We start from the raw sequence: 25925 nt of genomic DNA, 5'->3' as shown, positions 1-25925 counted from the left end.
TCTTAGTTAGGGCGTCTGTTGCTGTAAAGCTACAACATGACCACAGCAAATCTTATAAAGAAAAACATTTAATTGGGGCTGGTTTGCAGTTCAGAGGTTTAGTCCATTATCATTATGGCGGGAAGCATGGCAGCCCACAGGCAGAGAAGGAGCTGAGAGTTCTACATCTTTATCCATAGACAGCAGAAGGAGACTGTGTGCCACACTGAGCATAGCTTGAGCATATGAGACCTCAAAGGCGGGCCCACAGTAACGCACTTCCTCCAACAAGTCCACGCCTATTCCACAAGGCCACACCTCCTAATAGTGCCACTCCATATGGGCCAAGCATTCAAATACATGTGCCTATGGGGACCATTCCTATTCAGCAATATCTGAATCCCATTACTGCAGTAATGCTGGTGTTTTCTTAAATTCTTGGGTAGTGAACACATTGACTGTGTGACAGATAATCACTAATGGCCCCCAAAGAGATAAACAACAAAGACAAAAGTTGTTTAATGAGGACAAGTTGGCTTTTGTTGGGGACATGGACATAGATTGGGCTTGTCCCTATTTTGTTTTGTTTTGTTTTGTTTGTTGTTGTTTTGAGGCTGGGTCTCACTGTGTAGGCCAGGCTGGCCTTGAATTAACAGAGATTTGCCTCCCTCTGTCTCCTGAGTGCCAGGACCAGTGTGTGACGGCTGACTCCTTATACTTCACCCTCATCCTATGCAAACAGAGGAGATGTTTTCTAGAATAGTATGAGAGCCAAGAGAGCACAAATAATCCACCCACCAGCTCCCCAGGTGGTGACACCCACCCTTTCCTATGTGGAATTGAACCTGTCTGTTCATGAACAGTGTTTCTGAGACAAACGTCTGAGCTGGGAGGAGACATGACCACCTAATGTTAAACATCAAACCCATGTCTCAACTCCAGTCTGGAAGGACAGAGTCTGCTGAGAAGCCTTTCCTGAAGACAGTAGGAAGGTACAGTCACATGGGCTCCTCAGTCCAGGGCAGTATGTCCCCTGAGTGGTCTCTGGAGAAGCTGAGACACAGGCAGGAGCAAGGATGACATGAAGAGAGGTCAGACAGTGCTGGAATGTTCAGTTCTGTAATGGCACCAATGATGTCACAGCAGGCTCCAGGGACGGCTGGAGACCCCTCCCCTGCCTCTGTTTCCTGTTTTCATCCGTGAGTGACCCCCAGTCTGTTCGTTTCCACCTTCCTGAGAGTGGAACCCAGGCCCTGACTCATCCAGGAAAATATTCTTCTACCAGCTACACCCAAGTTCTAAAAAAAAAAATTTAAATTGATTTTTATTATTGTATTTATGTGCATGTGTGCCTGGTGTACATGGGCATGAGTGCACATGTGTGCCATAGTATGTGTGTAGAGGTCAAAGAACAACTTTCAAGAGTCACTTCTCTCTCTTTATCATGGGGTGGCGGGATCCAGCTTGGGCTCTCAGGTTTGCGGTAGTGTTTTGACCTCTGAGCCATCTTGCCATCCTAAGTTCTTTGTTCTTGGTTTTGATCACTTCTCTTGTGCTATGGTGTCTCACCTGAGTCCAAAAGACAAGGTTTGGATTCAGGACCTCTTGGTCCTGGACCTAAGTGGCCCTCCCTCCAGGCTTTGACGGCCTGCTCTTTCCAGGTACATCACATGAAAAAAATAAATAACGTGACATCAGGGACTGGAGAGATGACTCAGTAGTAAGAGGGTTGTTATTCTTCCAAAGACCAGAGTTTGGTTCCCAGCACTAAGCTGAGCAGGTAGCTCCAGTTCCAGAGCATTGGCTCCCCTCCTCGGTCTTCCGTGGCTACCCATGTGTGTGTGCATCCACACAAGAAAACATGCACATACATACACATAGCACAATATTTTTAAGGCACAACAGTGACAGCCTCTCCTACCCTTCTGCTCTGACAGACTGCTGTGCCTGAGAGCCTCACGGAAAGCCGATGCTGGTCCCAGGACACGCTTGGGAACTGATGATTGACACCCATCCCAGAAACTCTCATACCCTGAGAAGCTGGAGAGGAAGGGAGAAGACACTCCCAGTGAGAGCTTTGGAGCACAGAGGGTGGCTGTGTGCTCACTAGAGCTCACCCACAGCCGCTCTTGTCAGGATGCAGGGCATGGCATCCTCTCCCAACCACTTGTCTGTAAAGAGCACAGAAGCCCCCTACTCTCCTGAAATTCGTGTCACTAAAGTGTGCAAATTCTAAGGCAGTCTGTGCCATCAGCAGAGACTGTCAAGACTCTGCCTTTGTTAGTGTACTTGGCTAGTCGAATGTTTCATCAGATACACAAAATGGTGTTGCTATGGCCCCATTGACAGAGAGAATTCTGGTAGACCAAAGGTCCCTGGCAGCCTTATCCACAGTTGGGTAAGTATAGTCTGACTAGATTCTTGTATTTAGGACAGTCCCAAACCCAACCCCCACCTCAACCAGGCTACACGAAGGATTTCAGAGCTTCATAGGGCAAGTAGCGCCTTCCTGGGATTTGGCCTGGATAGCTAGCTACCTCTGCATTTGGGAGTCTCTTCAGCCCACTATCATCTAACCCTTGGGTTTGTTCAATATGCTGGGCCTGGATTATAGTCAGCAAGGTGGGATCTGGGCCTTCAGGATCCATGTGTGTTAGCTAGGTCCTTGTAACAAAGTCCTAGACAATATCCTAGTCAGCTTTCCTGAAGTGGGAGTTGAGGGTGCAGCAGGGCTAGCCCTCTGTCGTTCCTCTGTTATGGATGTTCTCTTCCCTCTGTGTCTTCCCTCTGTGTATTGTGTCTGAATCTCCTCCTCTTCGTCTTGTTTTATTTTTCAAGACTGGGTCTCACTAGGTAGCCTTGGGTAGCCTGGAACTCACTATATAAATCAGGCTGACCTTGAACTCATAGATAACTGCTTGCCTCTGCCTACTGAGTGCCTGAGATTAAAGGTGTGTGCCACCACAACTGGCTCCAATCTCCTCTTCTTGTAAGGAAACATACATACACAGCAGCGAAAGGCCACCCCCAAATATATCCCTTAACCTTGGTTCCCTCCATAAAGATTGTATCTATAGATGTGTTGTGTTCTAAGGCCCTGGGGTATGAATTTGGGAGAACACCACCCAGCCTTCACCTAAGCCCCACTCTGGCCTTTAATGGGGCATGACAAGAAACAGGGGCTGCTGAGGTTGGTTGAGAAACAGAACTCAAGGACCCTGGACCATGTCCAGACAACAAGGTGCCACCACAGTACAGCAGTGCTGTCAGGGCAGAGAGAATTGCCAGGTCATCCTTCTGAGAGAGACTCTCCCGAGGCAGACATGGCTGACCTCACTGAGGGCCAAGCCGTGGAACTCCTGCACAGCCATGGCTTTGGTAGAGGTCACAGTGGTCTCAATCAGGTCACAGAGAATTCTAGAAGAGCCTTCGGACCTGAGGTCTGGGGTAGGTTAGTTTCCTCATTTTTTATGCTTTTAATCCTTTTGGATTTTTGAAAAGGAATAAAATGGAAGTGTTACTCCTTGTATTAAAAATGTTTTTTAAAGAAAACTATCTCAGCAGGCATGGTACCTAGAACTTGAAATGGAAACACTTGGAAGGCTGAGGCAGCCAGGCTGTACAGGCAAATTTTAAGAAATAAAGATAGGGGCTGGAGAAATGGCTCAGTGGTTAAGAGCATTGCATGCTCTTCCAAAGGTCCTGAGTTCAATTCCCGGCAACCACATGGTGGCTCACAACCATCTGTAATGGGGTCTGGTGCCCTCTTCTGGCCTGCAGACATACACACAGAATATTGTATACATAATAAATAAATAAATATTAAAAAAAAGAAATAAAGATAGATAGATAGATAGATAGAATCTAGATAGGTGACAGGTAGATAGATGATAGATAAATAGATTGATAGATTAGATAGATTATAAGTAGATAGATGATAGATTGATAGATGATAGAGTGATTGATAGATGATAGATAGATATCTCTCTAGACAATAGGTAGATGATAGGTGGTAGATAAATAGATAAATACTTATATATTATACAAGCATATAATATATATAAATAGATGATAGATTAGATGAATAGATAGATTGGTTGATTATTGATTGAGAGGTGATAGGTAAATAGATGATAGAGTGATTGATAAGTAATAGATGATAGATAGATAGATAGATACATAGATAGATAGATACATAGATAGATACATAGATAGATACATAGATAGATACATAGAAAAGAAGGAAGGAAGGAAGGAAGGAAGGAAGGAAGGAAGGAAAGAACTGATTCTTCATATGACCTTCAGGAATCAGGACACAAGGCTGGCCTTTGCAAAGAGGCTAACTCCACTATACTGTAGAAAGGTCTCGATTCAGCCCAATCTGAGCCCTCTTCTATGTCTGCTTTCTGCTTTTACTTATGAAGATAGTCTGCAAGAGGCAGGATTAGTCTGTGGGTGGCCTAGGGAAGTTGCTCAGTCTGCCTACCCAGATTCCTATCGTGTGAAGGGGATCAGGGCTCATGCTAGTGACGTGAATGCCCAGAAGCCCTGCTGTCCCTGGGTCCCTTGGACAGGGAAATGAATGGCACAGGAACATAACAAAAAGAAGTGTAAAAAGGTCCTGTTCCAACTTCTGGTGTTCTCAGGCTCAGCTGGAGGCTGGGAATTAGCCACTCATTCACAGAACACAGGCTTGTTCTTAGTTATGAAAGGGCCCTGTGAACTGAGGGCTTGAGGCCAGGACGGTGGTGTGGAGGCCAGGTGATCAGGGACTCCCCTGATGAGGGAGACTTCAGCATCTGCTGCAAGCATTCTGCTTGCAGTTGTCACTAGCCCCACCCAAGAACCAGCCTCACAGTGCCCTCAGGTTTATTGTCAGCTAAGAAGCCAGCTGGTGCTCTCTGCATAATATGTGCATGTGAGTGTGTGTGTTCAAATGTGTTGGATGTGTGTGAGCACATGCATATGTGTGTGTTGCATACCTACATGTGTGTGAGGCATATCTATGGATATGTGCATAGATTTGTATATGCTTTTCCTATGTGGAGGTGACACATTTTAATTCATCACTCAAGTCCCAGACCTTCTTCATCTTAGACTTCCCAGTCTTCACCAGGCAATCTCACCACTTCCTTGCCATGTGCTCATGGCAGGCAAAAGACAAAGTTGAATGATGCTATAGTAGACTCCCAGTTGTACCTTTGCCCATTGTCTGCATTGGATCACATTTGGCAGAGCTGTGTTAACAGACACCTGGGCAACCACAGAGAGATTTGCAGGAACAAAATACTGAAAGACAAGTTTTGGTTGAAAGGTGCGAAATATTCCTTTACATTATGTGAATATATGTCACTGTAATTGGGTTAATAAAGAAGCTGACTGGCTAAGAGCTGGACAGATAGAGGTGAGGTGGGACTTACAGACAAAAAGAGAACACAAAGAAGAGGAGGAGTCTTAGAATAGTAAGGACACTAAGAGAGAAGGAGATGAACTTGCCGTACTGAGAAAAGGTACCAAGCCAGGTAGCAGAATGTAGATAAGAAATATGGGTTAATCTAAAATATAAGAGTTAGCTAGTAATAAGCCTGAGCTATTGGTCAAACATTTATAATTAATAATAAATCTCAGTGTGGTTATTTGGGAGTGGCTGTCAGATCACAGAAACACTCTGCCTACAGGAAGACATCTGTAAGTCAAGGAGGCAGCAACAGTGCTTAGGCAATCTCTGGCAGCCACACCATAGACGTGGCCACACTATCACCAGCTGATGTCTACTGGGAATATATTCTAGTTAATTCAGAGTTGTTGATGGGGGCTGTTCCTTCAGTCCCGTCTGTTCAGACTCGAAAAAATCACACAGAAACTATATTATTTGCAATACTGTTTGGCCAATCACTTAAGCGTATTACTAGCTAGCACTTATATCTTAAATTAACCCATTTTTATTAATCTGTGTATCGCCACATGGCTGTGGCTTACTGGGTAAAGTTCTATCCGGCATCTCTGTCTGACGTCTGTCTCCAGTAGGGCTGCATGGCTTCTCGTTCACTCCACCTACTCTCTCTATCCTCTATCTACTTGGAACTCCTGCCTTACCCTATTCTGCTAAGCCACTGGCCGAAACAGCTTTATTCACTAGCCAATAAAAGCAACACATAGACAGAGGACTTCCCACACCACAGAATCATGGAGAGTCTTTAAAAAGATCTGTATTTGGAATTGGAGAGATGGCTCAGCAGTCAAGAGCACTGGCTCTTTATATAACACACATATATACATATATATAGCTGTAAATCCATCAGCTTTTATTATTTCTCATCAAAATGAATTCCTTCAGATTTGTAATCATATTGTCTAATGAAACCAAACAGTCGACCAATTTACATATTATATGAAGGCATGTCATACAACAAACTCATAGCAGTCAATTAACATAAAAGCTAATTGTGTGTCTCATCAGCCCACAAGAGTTCCTGAATCCAAGCCTAAGGTGAGCAGCTGTAACTTTTTGCGTCTAAATATTGACTTTAAGCTAATATCTCTGGTGGTTCCATTCTTTACGGTTGGAAAGTTAGCAGTTAAACTGGATCCAATGTTTGCTACAAAGCCCTTATAATTACTACATTAACCAACCCTGGAGAAAGGAAAACTTTTGCAACAATAAGAAATGATCAGCCACTAAGCAGGTTAAGTGCCAGCTTCACGTCTGCAGGAAAACTACAAAACAGTCATGAAGATGAATGAAGTTTATTGGCGACTGTCAGGCTGTGATGGCAGAGAGGGGACGCATCACTACTAGCGTCTCCACGTCCATTGTGCTGTGACATAATTGTATTCCTGCCTGGTTGTGATAGCTATCAAGCAAGAAATTTGCTACAAGATTAACAGAGACACAGTAATGAAAAAACATGGAGCATGCTGTAATTGGCCGTTATTAAAGTGTAGTCATAGAAGTCTGCAACCAACTCCCTCAACTCCCTCGCTGGAGAAACCAAGCCAGAACTTTGCTTCCGTTTCAAAGTTGTAGTCTGGCACCTCCTATGCCCCTTCCCCTGCTCACTTCACAGGCCAGTGGTTAGGAGAAGCCTAAGGTGGTGGGGTGGTGTCTGGACTGTGCCTATGCCACAGGGGACGTAGAGGTGAAACTGGGAGGTGTCAGGTTTACTTTCAGGTTCCCCAGGATAGGGAGGGCACGATATTGGATCACTTTTACATTTCTAACATTCTATGGGAGTCGCCATAAATCAGCGAGAAAACTGTTGGAGAAGCCTGAGCGGGTTCTCTACTGACACCCACAGCGGTGGTGACAAGGGCCCTTTCCATTCATATTTTAATGAGGCTAGTATCTCTGAGACAGTCCTTGCTTGGCGGAGGCGAGGTTCCTGGAAGATCACAAAGGGAGTCGCTTTATTGACAAGTTCCATTCAAAACCCTCACTGTGTACAAAGAAAGACTTGGTTCTTACTCCACTTGTCTCAGTACTAATGCATTCTTAGAATCGGAACAAATTTTTTTTTGGGGGGGGGTCAATTATTCTATGTACAGTCTTTAAATTTACTAAAGGTAGTGGTTCGTTTGAGTGGAATTATATTAGTGTAGGTTTTAATGCATGTATAAAGAACTGTGATGAGAAACATCTTTTAAAAATATTTTTCCAATATCCGGTGCTCGGAGATTTTAAGATCAAAATTTGAAGACTCTTCCCTAAAATGACCGCAGCACCCTCATGTTGGGAAGGCTCCCTTCTCTTTTCCGGAGGAGCTTATAATGTCCTGTAAGACTTCAGCCAGCAACTGCGCCTGGTTTTAAAGACTCCTGCAAAGGACTAGCTAGCTAAGGTTATTCAAAACCTGTCAATCTTCAGACTTTAAAAAAAAAAACTGTAGAAATGCTCGCGCACACATACACGCGCGCGCGCACACACACACACACACACACACACACACACACACACACACCAACCTATTCGTGTTAAAGCAGGGCATCCAAAGGTTTAAGGTTGTACTTTAAAAACAACTCACAGTTATGGACACTGTGAAGGACTTTTTACAAAAAGTGCAACCCAGAAAAATTTTGTCGAAGTTCTCAAAAGTAACGTGTAGGAGGCTTCCATGACTTTGCCCCAGACTTTCAAGGCCCAGCAATCTTCTGCACACAGCTCAGAGTATTAGGTCAATTTGAAATGGGAAGAAAAGCAAAACAGTTTCTAGGGAAGCGACTAGAAACATTAGTGTGTGAGGACCATCTTGGCCTGGTAACAGGACTGGGTTTCCCAGGGTCCTCTTCCCCATTCTGGGCCCTCCCCCAAAGCCCTGCCCCACCCCCATGCATAGAGTCCTGTTTCTTTTCTGATGGGGTAGGGAAGCAGAGTGAATTTCCCGATTGCTATTAGGGTTTTTGTTTTGTTTTTATAAACGATCCCACCCTTCGCTGTGACTTAAAATCTTTCTTTGTGGACAACTAGAAACTGCCATCTATAAGTGTCCGTTAAGGAAAGACGCTCAACACACTGGCACCATTGAAAACGCCGGCCAGACTTTGTGTTAAAGGCCCGCCTTGAGTCATTAACGTAAGATTCCATTTTGCAGATCTCTTGCCTTTCCCTGTGCCCCACTCCCACGCCAAGTTTACCGAACTGTCCATGAGCTACTCGATTTTCAGTTGAGTCAGTAAACCTGTGAATTTCTCTTTTGCAACTGACGAAGTTTGAAAAACTTAAATAAAATACCAGTTGTGATTGAAAGTGCCCTTGTAGAATTTTCGTTTTCTCAATATGTTTGTATATATTTTGGTGAATTTGAAGAACGTGACACCGGCTGCGGAGTATTCTCATTTTAGTTCGCAGACGTATTTAATTAATTGCTTTTGCAAAGTCAGGGCTTTGAGAGTTCCTGACGGCCTGAGGTTCACCTGGGCCGCAGCAGGCGCGGGGCGAAGACCGGGCGCGGTCCTGGCGCGCCGTTTCTGCGCTCTGCGTAAGCGCACTCCCAGGGTCGGTTTCTGGTGGGCGCTGCGGGCAGCGGCGACCTGGGGGTGTTCCTCACGGGCCAGGCCGTCCGCGCTTTCATGTTAATTGCAGATCGGCTTTGCGGCCAGATGGCGGGGAAGCACCGGGACCCTTTGTGCGCCCTGAGCGCGCTTGTGAATGTCGCGCAGTCGTTGGCACCGGAAGGGTTCACACTGCGAGTGAAAAGGGACAAAGGGGGCTGGATATATCAACACTGCAGAAACCGAGTTCATTTGTCATGCAGCCCCTTTCAGCGCGGTTGTCATGCAAACTTCCTTCTTTGATCAGCAGAGGGTGGAGAGGGAGAAAGCGCGCAAAGCCGCGGGCCCGGCCGGGCGCCCTTGGCGGCTCCACGCCCCTTCCGGAAGGAGCCGCGGGGACCAGGCCTCCTGCACCTTGACCCGTCTAGACGCCGCACGAGATTTTGTCTCGGTTTCCAAGGGCGCGGGGTGCTCTTTGACCCGCGCCCGGGGCGGAGGTGGTGGCACGGAGCCCGGCGCGCCCCGGCAGGTCCGGGAAGGAGAGGGGCGCCCGGGACGCGCGCCAGCTGTTCCCAGAGCAAGCCCGGGCCTATGAGAAGCGCCCGGGGTCCCGCTACCTATGATCACCTCGGCATAGACCCGGCACAGCGGCCGCAAGATTCTCGGAAGGCGAGGGGGGCAGCGCGACGTGGGATGGGCAGAAGTGTGGCTTCCCCAAAGAACTGATGCGCTATCGACGCCCCCATCTCCTCCCATTTTCTGTGCTTCAGCCTCTACTCAACTTTTTAAAATGACATCTATACGTATAGTTTCTAGACTGTTCAGTTTATTACTGTCCACTGACAAGCATATTATTTTTCTCGCTAGAATTTAAGCTCTCTTTAAGCTACATAAAGAACGGTGCAGCTGCTTTCCATTGGGAAGCCGACCTTCCACGCATTCCCTGGACTCGCGAGTGCGTAGGCAAGTGTCCTGGCTGGTTCTGTTCTTCTTGTAGGTTCCCCTGGCCCAGTCCGAGGCGTTTCTCGTGGATCTTTTGGATAAAGTGTGTATGCGAATGAACGATTACCAGCTGGAGGATGACCCAGTGACCAAGCAGAAGTATTTCAGGAGATATGCTCCGAGAAAGGGAGACAAAATATACAAAGAATATAAAAAGTTCTTCTTTTATTCTGATGCCTTCAAACCTTTGAAATTCGCGGTAAGCACCCTCCTAAGAGTCTGTTGGGGTCTCCTTTTTCTTCCTGTGGCTACTCTTGAGCTGTTGATGAGCAGTGGACATTCAGGTACATTGACATGCCCCATTGATATGCTGGCCCACTGCTTAAGTCTTAACTGAAAGTTTAGGGATCTGGCTTGGGAGACATCTCAGGGATCGTGGCAGTGGGGAGACTGAAAGGGGTTTTATGGACCGTGCCCTGTGTCCCCTGTCTGGTACCATTTGCACATTGTTTATCAGGACATTCTGCTGGTGTGGGGTGACCTCACCCTGTCTTGTTTTGAAGGGACTGTGTCTCAGACTTTCACCTAAGGAAGGGTAGAGGTTGTGCTTTCTAGGCTGAAATCCTGAAATCCGAATGGAGGCCAAGAGTCCTTTTCAAGTATTTATAGCTCAGTGTTGGAATGGTAGCCCCCAAGATTCTCTCCTCTATCCCCCACAGGCTTCTCAAGGAGAATGTTTTCCTCCAGTTAATTCCAGTTTTGTTGCTCAGGCTAGGCTACACCAAGCCTTAGGGTTAAGAGCACAATCCCACATTTCCTTCAGCATAAAGTTGATTTTACAAAAACGTTGGCCTCTGGCTTAGTAGGGTATGCCTGGCAAAATAAGTTGCAATGCATTTCCCCTTACTTAATGCTGTTGAATCACACAGTGATGGGCAGGACTGTTTTTTTTTAAAAATGCATTAAGTTCACACAGTGGCCAAAATGTCAGGCATGCTGCAACGCCAACATGGGGCTGTAGCTGACATTTGGAGATTTCATTTTAATTAAAAAGTGGGGGCAATAATTCAAGGCTAAAAGCCCCATGGAACCTGGATGGCGATGGGAGTGTGTTTGTCTTTCACAGGTTTTAAATAAACACATTATAGTGAAATTTAAATATTTTTGAATGCCATTTAAAATTCTTCATATCTTGCTTAATGAACTCAGAGATGGTTTGCAAGTCTCCAGTGGATGGCCATCAGTAACCCACAGTTCCAAAAAAGGCCGCCTGATAGTTCTTGATGGGAGAGACACACTCCAGGCAGAATTTAACACTTTCAGACCCCACGGCAAATTTGTGCTTCCTCCTGCCTTAAGTGTGAACTTGTTTTATTTTTATTTTTTATTTGCTTTGGAAAGCAAATGCAGGACTTGAACAGTCCTAAGGCTCTGCAGAGAAGCTTCCCCAGTGATGGGAGGTGCAATTGTTATGATGGCTGAGGATCCTCAGTTATCTCAAATTTCCAAACCACAAAGTGAGTTATTCTGTTAAATTGTAAGAAAGCTGATCCATCCATTTCCAGGAAATGTGGTCTTTAAAATGTTGAAGGAAATAAGAGAGGAAAGCTTTTGGTTCCTTCCTGTCTCCTGCTGTCCAGACTTCAGGAATAGAAACAAACATAGCCAGCCATTTTCTTTCCTTCTTCCTTTTTTCTTCTCCTCTTCCTCCTCCTCTGAGGTTTTCCAACAGAGTAATCATTTAGTTAAGTCTCAGGAAAAATGATACAATTAGCATTCCTAGAGGAAGGTTACTCCTGTGCAATGATGTATCAAACCAAAGGGGCCGAGGAAAATGAACTTCCTTGGTTACATGCTTTCCTGTGTTCCACTACTAAAATGTCGCTAAGTCTGTGCTAATCAGGGGCCCTGCCCATGTGCCGCTGCTCACACGTGTTGCTATTGTGTTTCTGCAGTGCGAAGCCATCATTGAAAAGTATGAGGATGAGATTTTCGCACTTATCGCCCAGGAGGCACACCATCTAGCTGACATGCTGTGCAGTGAAAAATCAGGTACTGTGTCTGATGTAACACGTGCTCCCAGCCTCACTCTCCCGCTCTCTGGTCATCTGCAGCGTAGCCAGACTGCCTCCCTGCCAGCCGGGCTCAGCTCCGACTCAGCTTCTGGGAACAGGACCCCTGTGCCAGAAAGCAGAGCTGCTAAAACCCAGGCTGGAGTCTCCCCTGCTGACTTTCCTTCTCTGGTTTTTTGTTTGTTTGTTTGTTTTCTTTTCTTTTGCTTTGTTTTGTTTTGTTTTTTAAGAATTCAGACTCAACTTTAATTGTTAAGAAACCCACTATTTTTTAGAGCTGGGTGACCCCAAAGCCCATGGCTTTAATTTTAAAGTCCTAGATGTTAGATTTTTCTTTCCTGGCCCAGGAAGGGATGTGCTTTTAATAGCTTAAGTATTTGTTCTAATAACAGAAGGTGAGGTTTTTATTTTGAAAGAAAAAGCATGAAAGGTTTTGCTTGTTTGGTTTGAGGGTTATAATGAATATTTTTTCCAGGTTCTTTCACCTAAGTATCTATACCTAAAACGCTTTTTTCCTGTCTCGACATGTTTAAATAATACTTGCTTCATATTTTAGACACTTGTATGCCTACTTAGAAGCTAAGAAAAAAATGAGCAGAATGTTATCTACTGTATACCAAGGTGAAGCCTGTGATGGCCAGCCCCTCCTCGGTCTGCTCGAACACACCTCTGCCCTCATTCTGACATGCTTAGACAGAGATGAGAACAGTATGAGCCTGTTGAACAGGGCTTCTCAGCTGTCCTAGGCAGAAAAGGAGTGAGTTTATATGAAGACAATGGTTTGACCCACTGGAGTGTCCTGTAAACCATGCAAAAGCTGCAGGTCGAATTCGGCAGATATTCACAGATGTGGTGCTCAAGTCCTTAAAGGAATATTACTGTGTGCTTATAGCTATATGTTGATATCATTAAAAGTTTCTAGATAAGAGGGCCACATACCTTACACTGACGAGACAATTTGTTTTTTCACTTTGAGCAGACAATAAGGTTGCTTTCTATCTCAAAGTCCATTTTTGTGGGAGCTTGTAGAAAAATGCAGTAAAATAACATCGAGAGGATTGTTTGATAGCCTGAGATGTTTCATATTGTTATATAATGATGGATTTGTGACATTCACACAAGTTCAAAGCCATACTTCCCAAAGAAAGGTTTCCAGTCATTTCAGTTGTGTTAAGTGCATGTTATCTAGTAGTGCACATACGATGAGGAGGGTTTGAAATCTGTTTGCTAGTTTTCCCTATAAATACCTAAAACATCCCATGTCGCCTATGATAGACACCAGAGATGACTACATGAACACAGAGGCATTCCAGAAAGACCTGAGGGGTGTCAGCCACTGTCTCTGGGAGTCACTGCCCTGTATTAAGATTCTAGGGAGGGAAGACTGCTCCCAGGTCCAGTGATCTGACTCAGTTTCAGAAATGTTAGCACCCCCTCTTCATTTTCTGTATAGGCGTAATTGGAAATAGAAATGAAAATGTAAGCACGGAGGATAAACCTAAGAGGGACATGTAGGGCTGCTAATGTAACCGCGGACACCAGACATTTGGTCGTTTTTCAGCTCCTTCCTGCCAGCAGCTGGGTGTGCAGAGCCGAAGGCCGCTGCGGTGCTTGGGCAGCATGGTGGATAGAGCTCTTTCCAGCTGGGCTTCTTCACGAAGCTTGTGATGGATACAGCAGCTTATACCGAAGCCAAAAACTGGGGCAACTTCAGAGACTAAGCATTTTTGGCCCTACTGAAGCAGGCTAACACCGTGAAAGCAAGGTAGACTGTTCTTTCAGACTGACATAAATTATTGCCGGAAGAAGTTAAAACAACATCCAATGATACAGAGGCCAAGCGGCCAGCCCAATCTCTTGTTCTAGAGGCATCTCTTCTCTAAATAATTATTTGTATCCCTAAAAGCAATAGGTGAGTGTTTCCCCCGTTCTCAAGATAGCATCTTGTATGGAGTGTATACTCATGGAGTAGTTATTACTTAGTGTACAATTGCCTGACTTCCAACATACAAATAGGGAGTATGTTACACACACACACACACACACACACACACCTCACCACACCGCAGGGCTAACCTGGGCTATGTGGACTCTGTCTCAAGTAAAACAAATTAGCAAATAAATCCCAGTGAACGCAAACGTAACAAAGGAGCGCTGTGATTTAACACACGGGGTGGCTTCAGAGTCCCGTGGCATGAAAGGTGACATTCACGTCACAGAAAACTCACCCCTGGTGCCTTAAAGTGTCATCTACAGCTTTCTACCAGTGGATATTTCAGAGATTCAGTGTGTCCTGTGTTAGGCAACTGCTTTGCTGTGGCCTTATCTCAGCAGTGTAAACCGGGTCTCAGGGCTGTGTTCTGTATGTAAGTGTGTATATGGGGTGCGGAGTACACCACATGGAAGACGCCATCCCGAGAACTAAGAAACACTCATCTATTGCTCACAGGACGATAAATAATTATTTAGAAAATAGAAGTTTCTAGGGCTCAAGATTTGCTGGAAGCTTACTTTCCATACCTAACATACACACTGTCCATATGAGTTTTACTCTTTCCTGCTTTGTCTAGATTGCCTGCCTTTCTCTGGAGCAGAGCAGATGAGGACACAGTTCAACTCTTCAGTGTGTCAAGGCTCAGTCATTCGCCCTCACGTGCAGGCTCACATGGGGAATGATGAGAAGGCCTGTCTATGTCACAGGGTGGCCGGGTTTGAATTATGAAGTACCACAGCCTTGAGAGCCTCATAAGTGCTGGTGTTACCTACTGGGTGGGGAAGAGCTCAGTGAAGGAGGGCGCTGCTCGGATCTGTGGGTGCCGCTGAGTTGTCACGCACTGGGTAGAAGAAAGGTCACCAAGCACACTCTGCTCTTGGTGTAAGGCGGAGGAGCCAGGCCTAGTCCTCGCGTCTCTCTTTTTCATAGACAAAAGGAAAAAGAAAAAGAAGTAACTTCCCTATGTTTTCCAATGACATCTTCTTGTGGCCTAAAACACCTGCATCTCCTGAGGGTCATTTTGATATCTTGACTGAAACCGTGATATGATATAGAACGTGACTCAAACTACAACTGTGTCCATAGGAAGTAGAGGACACAAGGCTGTGGATTGAAAGTGCATGGCTCCTCTGCTGTCCTGGAGACGGAAGGGTCCTCTGCTGTCCTGGAGACGGAAGGGTCTAAATGGAAACCTAAGTGTGTTCTGTATTAATCACTCTGTGCTGATATCCAACCACGACACTTGGAAACATCTTAGCCATGGTGTAATAGAGCAAGGATCTAGAAATAGTCAGCTAACATTTAAGTGGATGAATATCCTTAATTTTATATGACTTTTCAACCCGAGAGGGAAAACTTAGATTCTAACCTCACATAAAAAATCATTACTCTCAAAGGCTAGCATATTGCAAATAAGTCACATAGCTAAAGCAGTGTGAGTCAAAATAATTAGTGCCTCCCAAGGTCTCTGCCAGGATCTCACTCCTTCTCACTGTGAAACACCCTGCTCGAATCTCCCTACAATACTCCCGCACCTGTGGGGGACCGCAAGATATGCTTGGTCCTGAAGACCAGAAGATGAGATGAGAGCAGTTGGGTTGGCCTGTGAATCTTTCTGGAAGCTGGGCTCAGGATCCAGCGGGGGGTTAGATATGTGCTCCTTTCTACTTTTCCGTGTACTTACATTTATTATTTTTTAACAAGGAAAACTTTAAAATGTACTGCCACCGGTGTGGGCCTTCTGTAGAGGAAAAAAAACGACTCAGTGACCTGGGATTTACTCATTAGTGACTCTCTTATGCTTTTTCCAGATCTGTGTGGCACGCCAACCAATGATCCTGAACCCTAGGAGTGAGGAGTGGAGTCACCGCCCCGAAGGTCACTGTGCGCCTAACGTCGTGTGACTGCCGTGATAAGGGGTTTCATCTCATGTCTGCTGTACTTGTCTCATGCGTAATATTGGTTTGAAAATCTCTGACTTGGCATCGTGACAACCCCCAAGTCATCTCTTAGGTGGAAAGGAGTTTATAAAACTAAACACCCCTCTGCATATCTGGACGGAAGCTGGGTCGGCAATAGAGCATTACATTTAGCTGTGGGGGGAAAAAAGGTGAAGCCATTTCTTAGAGTCAGTAGGGATTTAAGAGTGGGTATGAGTGTTTCATAGCAAATGTGTCTGACACGTCCTTATATGGTTTGCTTGTCTGTAAAGAACTTGGTATGATTTCTCAAATATTTGTTCGACTACAAATTCAAGGCATCCACTTGCAACTAATGCCATGGGTTGGTTATTCTGGAAGGTTCTGTATGGTACTTGTAAATTCACTCCTCTCAATCGGAAATGGATCTTACAGATCTAGACACTCTTAAATATTAGAACTTTATCCCTAAGATTCAGTAGAATGAGCTGGGCGGTGGTGGTGCATGCCTTTAAATCTCAGCACCTGGGAGGCAGAGGCAGGCAGATCTCAGTGACTTTGAAACCAGCCTGGTCTACAAAGTGAGTTCCAAGACATCCAGGGCTACACAGAGAACCTGTCTCAAAAAAAAAAAAATTGGTTAATTCATTAAAAATAAATTAAAAGATTTAGGTGAACAACTAAAGGAGTGGGAATGGCTAGTGCTATGGTGACTGGCATCATGCCGTCTTTCCAGGTTACACTGTACGTTCAGATGATTCCCAAGGCTACCCGTAGTGGGTTTCAAAGGATACAGCGCTGAGGTTTTTGTTTGTTTGTTTTTTGTCTTGCTTGACTCTCTCTTGGTTTGTTTTTCCCTCACCAATCATAGTGTGGAGATTTTCCTACTTCCTGATTTCTCACTCTACTATGGGACTTTTATTTATGTATTTATTTTTGGACGGAGAAGGAAATTCACCTTTACCACAGTATAACGAAATGTAGTAACAGTTACTGCTGCGTGTTCTCATTGTCTCTGCTAAATTTGCATTCAGTGGAATTGAACTTTAATTATTCAGCATGTGAGCATACAGGTTACACCTGTTTAATTAATGAAATGTTCATTGTCAGTGAGACTTGCGTGGGTAACAGGCAAATTTTGTACTGGAAGATCTAAAATGGTTGTTTATAAAGCCATCCAGAAATTATACAATTCAGGTCATTCTCTGGGTTCCTCGGCCAGAATAATCCTTACCTTTGCAAAAATTTACCAAAATGGATAGAGATTTCTATTTTTTTCATTCTGCCTAGTATTATTCAGTCTTAATGTCACTTGTTTATCTTGGAATCTGAGAAAGTGTGCTTTTGCAATGTGTCTGTGGCTAGCGGTGTTATAGGCCCTCTGCAACCCTGAGATTCTGTGCTGCATACTATAACCCTGAGATTCTGTGCTCCACACTGTAACCCTGAGATTCTGTGCTGCATACTATAACCCTGAGATTCTGTGTCCACACTGTAGCCCTGAGATTCTGTGTCCACACTGTAACCCTGAGATTCTGTGTCCACACTGTAACCCTGAGATTCTGTGTCCACACTGTAACCCTGAGATTCTGTGCTTCACATTGTAACCCTGAGATTCTGTGTCCACACTGTAACCCCGAGATTCTGTGCTGCACACTGTAGCCCTGAGATTCTGTGCTCCACACTGTAACCCTGAGATTCTGTGTCCACACTGTAACCCTGAGATTCTGTGTCCACACTGTAACCCTGAGATTCTGTGTCCACACTGTAACCCTGAGATTCTGTGTCCACACTGTAACCCTGAGATTCTGTGTCCACACTGTAACCCTGAGATTCTGTGCTGCACACTATAACCCTGAGATTCTGTGTCCACACTGTAGCCCTGAGATTCTGTGTCCACACTGTAGCCCTGAGATTCTGTGTCCACACTGTAACCCTGAGATTCTGTGCTCCACACTGTAACCCTGAGATTCTGTGTCCACACTGTAACCCTGAGATTCTGTGTCCACACTGTAACCCTGAGATTCTGTGTCCACACTGTAACCCTGAGATTCTGTGTCCACACTGTAACCCTGAGATTCTGTGTCCACACTGTAACCCTGAGATTCTGTGTCCACACTGTAACCCTGAGATTCTGTGTCCACACTGTAGCCCTGAGATTCTGTGCTCCACACTGTAACCCTGAGATTCTGTGCTCCAGACAGACAAGGAAGAGAAGATACAAGGACAGGTGATGATGCCCAGCAGGGAAGAAAATGTTATTTAAAGCATAGCCTGAGCTATAGTGGGAGATGCCACAAAGGAAGGGGGATGGTCTTTGTCCGTCCCTGTATCTTATTTCTGTAACCTGAAAGATTAACTTGGCCTTTGAGATAGGAAGTCTTTTTTAGCATTTTCTTACTTGGGCTTTCTTGGTAAATGTACACTAGAGTGCTGTTTCTTAAAATTTGCCTTCATGGGCTCAAGGCTGAGAAGCGACTCTGAGGAGACACCCCACTTCAGGCTCGGTTTCCTGTGGGGCCTTTATGCAGTCAGACTCTTCACTTCTCAAATTTTCCAAATTTGGATTTCTCACCAAACAGGATCTTGGATCTTACAGTGGTTTTGGTATCTAGTGACTCTTATTTTTTCGTAATTCTTTTTTATATCAAGCTTGTTGAGCTCATGTGAATGCCTGTAGCTTACTGAGTTTCTGATTAAACCTCAATTTGGTTGAGAATTACCCAGAGCCATGGGTCTCTCTGCCTGCTTCTTCTGAGGTGCTTGCTTTGCTGGGGAATAATAGTAAGGGAGAGAAACTGTGTTGGCTGTCCACTCCCCTGCCTTTAAAATGATGCCAAATGCAAAATAAGATGCAAGGTCAGTGAGGGCCACTGCCACCACTAAAAACAAGCAAAAACAAAAACAAAAAATCCACCCAAACTGCATGATGAAAGTTTCTTAGAGTTGACAAAAATCAAGATAGATTGAGCTCAAAAAATAAATAATAATATTAAAATTCCTAAGAAGAGAGGGTGAACGGTAAAAGGCAAAAAAAAGGAGATCCGGTCCCGAGAGTGTGAATTAAGCATCGCTTAAGCCTGGATCCTCAAAACCCACAAACCAAACTGGCCAAGACAAGGTTCGTATCTTCGCTCTGCAGGTTGCTATTTAATAAAAACAAGCCAAGACTCCTGAACCTGTTTCACAAGAGAGCAAAGAGTCGAACTGAGCCACAGTCCCAACAGGAAACATCAACACTGAGAGGGAGCTCAGTTTCTCAGCTGGCATTGTGTTTATTCTTACTTGCATAGTTCGATGCAACAAACAAAGTTTAAACTGTGTATCAGAGGAGGTGGGATATTGGGGAAAGCCAATCTTTGATGCTTGTGTGGTCTGCTTTAAGTTTGATGCAAACTTGTGCTAATTGGAGACTTGGAAATGTTAAAGGCTGGGGCTGAAGAGATGGCTCAGTGGTTAAGGGGCTGGAGAGATGGCTCAGTGGTTAAGGGCACTGGCTACTCTTCCAGAGGTCCTGAGTTCAATTCCCAGCAACGACATGGTGGCTCATCATGTGTGTGAAGACAGGTCACTCATATACATAAAATAAATATTTAAAAAAGGAAATGCTAAAGGGCAGTCAGCATGTAGCATCATTTGGTACCTGGACACAGTAAAGAAGTAAGTACATTAAATCATTGCAATAACAATATACTTATGAGAACCCAGTGTGTTTTTATTATGACTTCCTGCCTACAATGTAGTTCTCTTTATAAGTTTATTTGCTTTTAGAACAAGGAAAAGGGTAAATAGAAAAAAATCAAATGCAATAAATAAAACCGATCTGCCCCAGAATCACCTAAAAAGAGCTGCAGGGAATGGCATTGTCCCACTGCCAGGGGGCTGTGGTCAAGCTTTGTCGTTGCCTGCCCTGTGGTAAAGATAATAGTGATGATGTTTGTGTAATATTGGTTGATCTTCCTATTGCTTCTTCATCACCAGCAGAAGGTTTGCCTCACAAGGGAAGTGTATGGAAACAGATTTGGAAATGTCAGTCAGATTCACTCTGCTCCTGATTCTCTGAGAAAGTCCAGAAGTGAGTAGAAGGATGGGTTGTGGGTAGATACTTGATAGATGGATGGATGAATGGTGGATGGATGGACAGATGGATCAATGGACAGATGGATTAATGGATCTATGGATCGGTGAATGGATAGATGGATAGGCCTGTGGATGGATGGGTCCGTGGGTAGGTAAATGGATGATGGATGGATGGACGGGCGGACGGACAGACGGACAGACGGATGGATGGGTGGAGGTTAGTTAGTAGGTAGGTGCTGGATGGATCAGTAGGTGGGTAGGTAGATGGATGCATGTTTCGGTGGGTGGATAGATAGATAAATACGTAGAAAAACTAAGATACAAAGTTTAAAAAACACAGGACAGTAAATAAAATTTGGACATGGGAAATGCAGGGGGAGCTTTTTTCTGAAATGTTTTTTTTAAATATTTATTTATTTATTATGCATACAATATTCTGTCCAGACCTCATTACAGATGGTTGTCAGCCACCATGTGGTTGCTAGGAATTGAACTCAGGACCTTTGGAAGAGCAGGCAATGCTCTTAACCGCTGAGCCATCTCTCCAGCCCCCTCTGGAATGTTTTTAACTTCTTACAGAAAGCACAGCATTCCTATGCTTCACGTCTTCAAAATCATTTCTGAAAGAGAAAAGTGTTGAAATTACAACAGAAGTGATCCCATCTTACAACAGCAAGAGAGCTGCAAAATGTTTTCAGATACTAGCTTGCTGAAAACCAAAGTGCTGTGCAAGGTAGAACCCTGTAATGTTCCGGACTCACAGGACACAGATCTAGAACATTCTGTCCGTCTGCTGTCTCGTCCTAACGCAGCACAAAGCTGAAGCCTGACCAGCAACGCCAGTGACTGAGTGGGTGGTCTGAAATCAGCTGAAAATGGGAGACTGTGACCCCAAAGTGACACTGCGGTAACAGATTTCAATCACCAGTATGGTGGGAGCCATCTTTCTGGTGGCATCTTCACCAGAAGACACTGGTGAAGCATTTACCAACCCCTGGGTTATGGAAGAAAGCACAACTCTAAGAGAGAGACTGTCTGGTCCTATTTAACGAAAGGTCTATTAAGATAGGGAACTCTGATACAAATGCAGGTCCTACATAGGGTATCAGATCATTAGAGTAAAAGCAGATGCTTCAACTGCCTTAAATGAAATCAAAGCCCTGATGAACTAAGAATATCCTGTGTGAATATAAGCATTTTAAAGTGACACTTGCTAATGGTAGGCAAAAGATGGCCAGTTAGTTCCATCATTCCCCCTGTGGGTGATGGAGCCCTAGCCTAGGAAGCCATACCTGACCCGGGCTAGGGCTGAAGCCATGCCTTATCACAGGCCAGTGGTGCTTCTCTCGTAGCCAACGAGGAGGCTCGAGCTTCTTGTGGGTACCTGCCAGTGGGATGGAAACATCTTTCTTGAGACAAACAGCACCATGCTGGATGCGGACACCCAGGCTCTCAAGCAGAGACACAGCAGAGCTCAGAGGTGAAGGGCGGGAGTAGAGGACATGGGTCTAAATGACAGAATACAGGTTCACGCTGTTTCTCAGTGTTGCTGTTCTTTCTCCTGGTGAGTGAGTCTCACGGCAGGCAGATCTCCACTCCCATTCTTTTCCTATAGTTCCTGTTGATTGATGCCCAGACAAGGTCATTTCCTCCTACAGTCAGGACAGGAAGTCAGGATACCTGAGGATCTGTCACAGCCCTGCCCACAGCACAGTAGAGAGTGAGGTCAGCCCCTTTGCTGTACGGGCCATCTGGATTCCCTCACCGACCTTCAGCCCCCTTTGAGTAGCCTGTGCCCTTGAGCAGGGGCTTTCCTGGACAGTCAATAAGGATCCCAAGGGAACAGTGTGTCTCAGACAAAGCCTTATCTGCGTGACGAGTGATGAGCTGGGGGCTGGGTCCCTTCCCATTACTTTCTCATTGATTTACACCTCGAATGCTCGGCACACAGCTCTGGCGCCTCTCATAGGCTGGACTGCAAATCCAAGCGTCACTCGATCACATCTAGAGAAAGGTTGCTCCCTAAAATTGTGAGTGTAACCACCCTGCAGAAGCCAGGGGTGAAGGGGCTCAGCCTCTCAAGTTGGTGGACAGCTCACCTCGGGACCTAGCTAGTCATGATGGTTGGTGGCTGATTGATTCAGAATAACTGCCTCTCATCATCCAGCCCTCCCCACACAGAATTCAGGTGTCTACCATCAGAAATGTAAAATGTACCCTTTGTCCCACAAGAGAACTTCTGCAGGGCTGGCTGTCCCATAGGCAGTACTCCTGGTGGCCTATAGGCACTGAGTGGTCTTTGCTTGAATTCCAAACTGAGCACAGGCTCTGTGGGTGGGAGGATGAATCCCCTTCTGCTGGCTGGCAATGAAGAGGTTCTTTCATTCCTGATTTAAGACGTTTGCAGCCTGGTGGTGGAGAGTACACAAGACAGGACAGGACCCTTTGAGCAGCTTGTCTGATGTCCATGTCTGTGTCTGACTCAGTTGACCTCTGGTCATTTTGTCCTCCTTGAGGTCTAGCATAAGAGTGTCCACCATAGTGAGAGGGTTCACAGGACCTGAATTCAGTTCCCAGAACCTACATGGTGACTTGCAACTGTATGAAATTCCAGTTCAGGGAATGTGATGCCCCCTCTGACCACCACACACATAAGGCACATACATACTTGCAGGCAAAACATTCATACATGTAAAATAAATCTAAATTTTAAAAAGTAATAATAAAATCTTAAACAAATGCAAAAAAAGAAAAAAAAACTTAGACTAAGTCCCAGACATGATGGTACATGCTTATAATCCCAGCACTTGGGAAGTTGAGGCAGAGGCATTTCAAGTATGAGACCAGACAAACAAACAAACAAACAAATAATGAATAGAACCAGACCAAACAAAATGAAAAATTGAAAAGCAGACACTTATTTTTGTTAGAAGTGATATGTCTTTAGAAAATGCAGATTTTGAACAGAAGGAAAAATTTGTGCTAACTCCTACAACCCAGAAGACTGTCCCATCATGTTCTTATAGACGGATGCACACATGTGTGCTCATGTAAATTAGATTTTCCTTTCCCGCCATTTCCTCGGTGTATGTAAATTAATTCCCAGTGCCATCTACAACCAAACTCAAACGGCTCTGGCATATTTACTTCATTTGCTTTGGCTGCTTTCAATGTTTTCTTCTTATGAACAATGAAGGGATTAATGTTTTGTACCCAGATTTTTAGCAAGTTCCAGAAACTCCCCTCAAATGACATCACAAAAGAGGAGACGCTGCCTGGAAATGTGTGGCAGGAGAGGTCTTACAGTCCTGTTCGGGATCCTCAATTGTTCTAGAAAGCTCTCAGAAGACCTAGCCTGATGTCAATCCATGATGTCATTCTAGTCCTCCAAGTGTACATGGTACCCTTGTTAGTGAAGAGCACCCCTAAAGAGGATAGCTGGACAAATCTTCTCTTGTTTGGAAAACTTTCTGTCCTGGTCCTACCACAGAGTCCTAAGCCCCCATCACGTGGGGCTGAGCACCGACAGGTATTTAGGCTCCCAATGTCATAGAGATAGCTGTGAACATTCAGGTTCTTCCACGGCACTATCCCTGTTCATCCCCATGACAACACTATATGGAAACACCACTAAAATCACCTCATGGACACAGCGTCCAGGGGCTGGAGCAAGATAAACAGTCACAGGCAAAGCTGGGCATCCTTTCTCAGAAAGAGACTCCAGGCTTTGGATCCTCTGCCCTTTGCCTCTAGGATCCCAGCCCTGTAAATGCAGGGGCACTCTGGTGTCCTCGCAAGACTCGTGAGTGTTGGGATACCCACACTGAGATGTCAGGAGTCCTCATGTTGGCCCTGTGGTTTCCCTTGAGAACACAACGATGCCTGCAGGGTAACTAACATTCATTAAACATTCAGATGTGGGTTTGTCCACAGGACATATCACTCCTAAAAATGATGAATTGAGCCTGTATGTTGACCAGAGGAAGGAAGGCCAGACAGACCCGGAGATAATGCCACTTGTATCCCTCCATGATTGGTTGAAACATGCAGGAGGGTTACAGTCACAGGGACTCTACGTGACCAGGTGGTGGTAAGCAGACCCTCACAGGGATAGACCACTGTAGGAGGAAGGCCCGCTGTTCATCCTGCTGCCCAGTTCCCAGCAACCCTGCTAGCTTAGCCCTGAAATAACCCCACAGAAACTATATTAATTAAATAACTGCTTGGCCCATTAGCTCTAGCTTCTTATTGGCTAACTCTTATATTAAATTAACCCATTTCTATTAATCTGTATATTGCCACATGGCAGTGACTTACCAGCAAAGATTTGGCGTGTCTGACTCTGGCAACAGATTCATCCATGGTGTCCTCTGGCTTCGCCCTTCTTTCTCCCAGCATTCAGTTCTGTCTTCCCTGCCTACCTAAGTCTGTCCTATCAACAGGCCAAGGCAGTTTCTTTATTCATTAATGGTAATGACAGCATACAGAGGTTACTCCCACATCAGACCACCCTGAATAAAATGATTTTAGGGTGCTCCAACAGGTCAGGTGTGTCTGTCTCATTGATTGTTCTGCTTACATGGAACACTCTCCTTTGATTTACTGCACTAGAGAGCCTACCATCCCTTCAGTAAACCTCCCTCCGCTGTTCAGCTGTCTTTTACACCCAACCTTCTCAACCCTTCTGAATACTAAGGTTCCTCATGGCAGCTTGGGGAAACCCTTCCTTGACGTTCTCCATTCCCTTACCTCAGAACAAGATTTAGCCACCGTCTAGAAATTAACAGACTTCTGACTGGGCTTGAGTAAAAATGACCTTCCGAGACATCTGCAATGGGACATGAAGATACCTGTGAATAAACTGGTCAGTATCACAGCTACTGTGAGTCCCTCACTGCCTGATGTCTTCCACATGATAAAGGCTGATTGGGATCAGTTAAAGAGCAATTAGCAAAGATCAGGAAGGAATCCTCCCCACCACCCAAGTCCTCGAAACCTACATTAAGAACCTTGTTCCGGCCAGGTGGTAGTGGTGCACGTCTTTAATCATAGCACTCTGGAGGCAGAGGCAGGCAGATCTCTATGAGTTTGAGGCCAGCCTGGTCTACAAGAACTAGTTCCAGGACAGGCTCCAAAGCTACAGAGAAACCCTGTCTTGAAAAACAAAAAACAAACAAACCAAAAAAGAGCCCTGTCCTGAATTGTTAGAGGTTAGGGATCCTATGTGGTACCCTGAAGAATAGAGAGGCCATCTGTTGCTGTCCAGGATAGCGCAGCAAGCCAGGCTTCTACCTATGCACAAATACTTCCAGACTTCCTTTCCCTGAACTTTGCATCTTGTTTCAGTTTTCATTTCAAAATACACTTTTTATTAATTCTTTGAGAATTTCAAACTTGCATACAGTTTGGTCATAATCCTGCCCATCTCTCTCCCTGCCTCCTCCCAGATCACCTTACCCTTTCCAACTTCTTGTCTTTTTCTTCTTTTTTAAAATAGCTCATTGAGTCCATTCGGTGCTGCCCACATATTCCTAGGTGTGGGACCATCTTCTGAAGAGTGGGCCACGTATCAGGGGCCGCACTCTTAAAGAAAATCGACTTTAAAGAAGCCATCTGCTGTCTGTAGCTCCTCACCTAGGGGGTGGCAGCTTGGGAGCCCCTCTTGCCTCCACACTGAAATGTGAGTGTAGCAGTCCTGGGATGCCCAGAAGACATCACTTCACTCGAGTCCTCCCTCCCCAGTATCTGTCTGTCTCCTACAATCTTTCGGTGCTATCTCTGATGACAGGTCCCTGACCTTGGGAGGAAGTGGTGATAGATACAGTGTCCCTTTGGTGGTCGTTATCCACGGGCACTTAGTCTCTGTGCTGTGTGGGACCCACTCAGTTTCGGTGTTAAGCACTGCACAAAGAAAACTTGGGGATGGGGTCTGAGGAGCTGCCATCCTAAAAC

General features: G+C 45.2%; 1 protein-coding gene across 1 annotated transcript; it reads left to right on the top strand.

Moving 5' to 3' along the window:
* The first annotated feature begins 9290 nt into the window (after window positions 1-9290).
* Window positions 9291-17692, top strand: Cnpy1 (canopy FGF signaling regulator 1). Its single transcript, XM_041640738.1, has 3 exons — window positions 9291-10168; window positions 11865-11961; window positions 15786-17692. Exons 1-3 carry the CDS (start codon window positions 10019-10021, stop codon window positions 15821-15823), a joined length of 285 nt encoding a protein of 94 aa, XP_041496672.1. The 5' UTR covers window positions 9291-10018; the 3' UTR covers window positions 15824-17692.
* The last annotated feature ends 8233 nt before the right edge of the window (window positions 17693-25925 follow it).

Source organism: Microtus oregoni, unplaced genomic scaffold (assembly GCF_018167655.1).
Source record: "Microtus oregoni isolate MIOR12 unplaced genomic scaffold, Mior012 000064F_ref0000363, whole genome shotgun sequence".
Classification (NCBI taxonomy): domain Eukaryota; kingdom Metazoa; phylum Chordata; class Mammalia; order Rodentia; family Cricetidae; genus Microtus; species Microtus oregoni.
Note: the sequence above shows the minus strand (reverse complement) of the source record. Positions and strands in the feature narration are given on the sequence as shown.

What these genes read in the sequence shown, in the direction of transcription:
- Cnpy1 (XM_041640738.1), top strand. Translation starts at nt 10,019, where the DNA reads ATGCGAATGAACGATTACCAGCTGGAGGATGACCCAGTGACCAAGCAG. An exon ending in TCAAACCTTTGAAATTCGCG is followed by an intron (nt 10,169 to 11,864) that starts GTAAGCACCCTC and finishes GTGTTTCTGCAG; the next exon opens with TGCGAAGCCATCATTGAAAA. An exon ending in GCTGTGCAGTGAAAAATCAG is followed by an intron (nt 11,962 to 15,785) that starts GTACTGTGTCTG and finishes TGCTTTTTCCAG; the next exon opens with ATCTGTGTGGCACGCCAACC.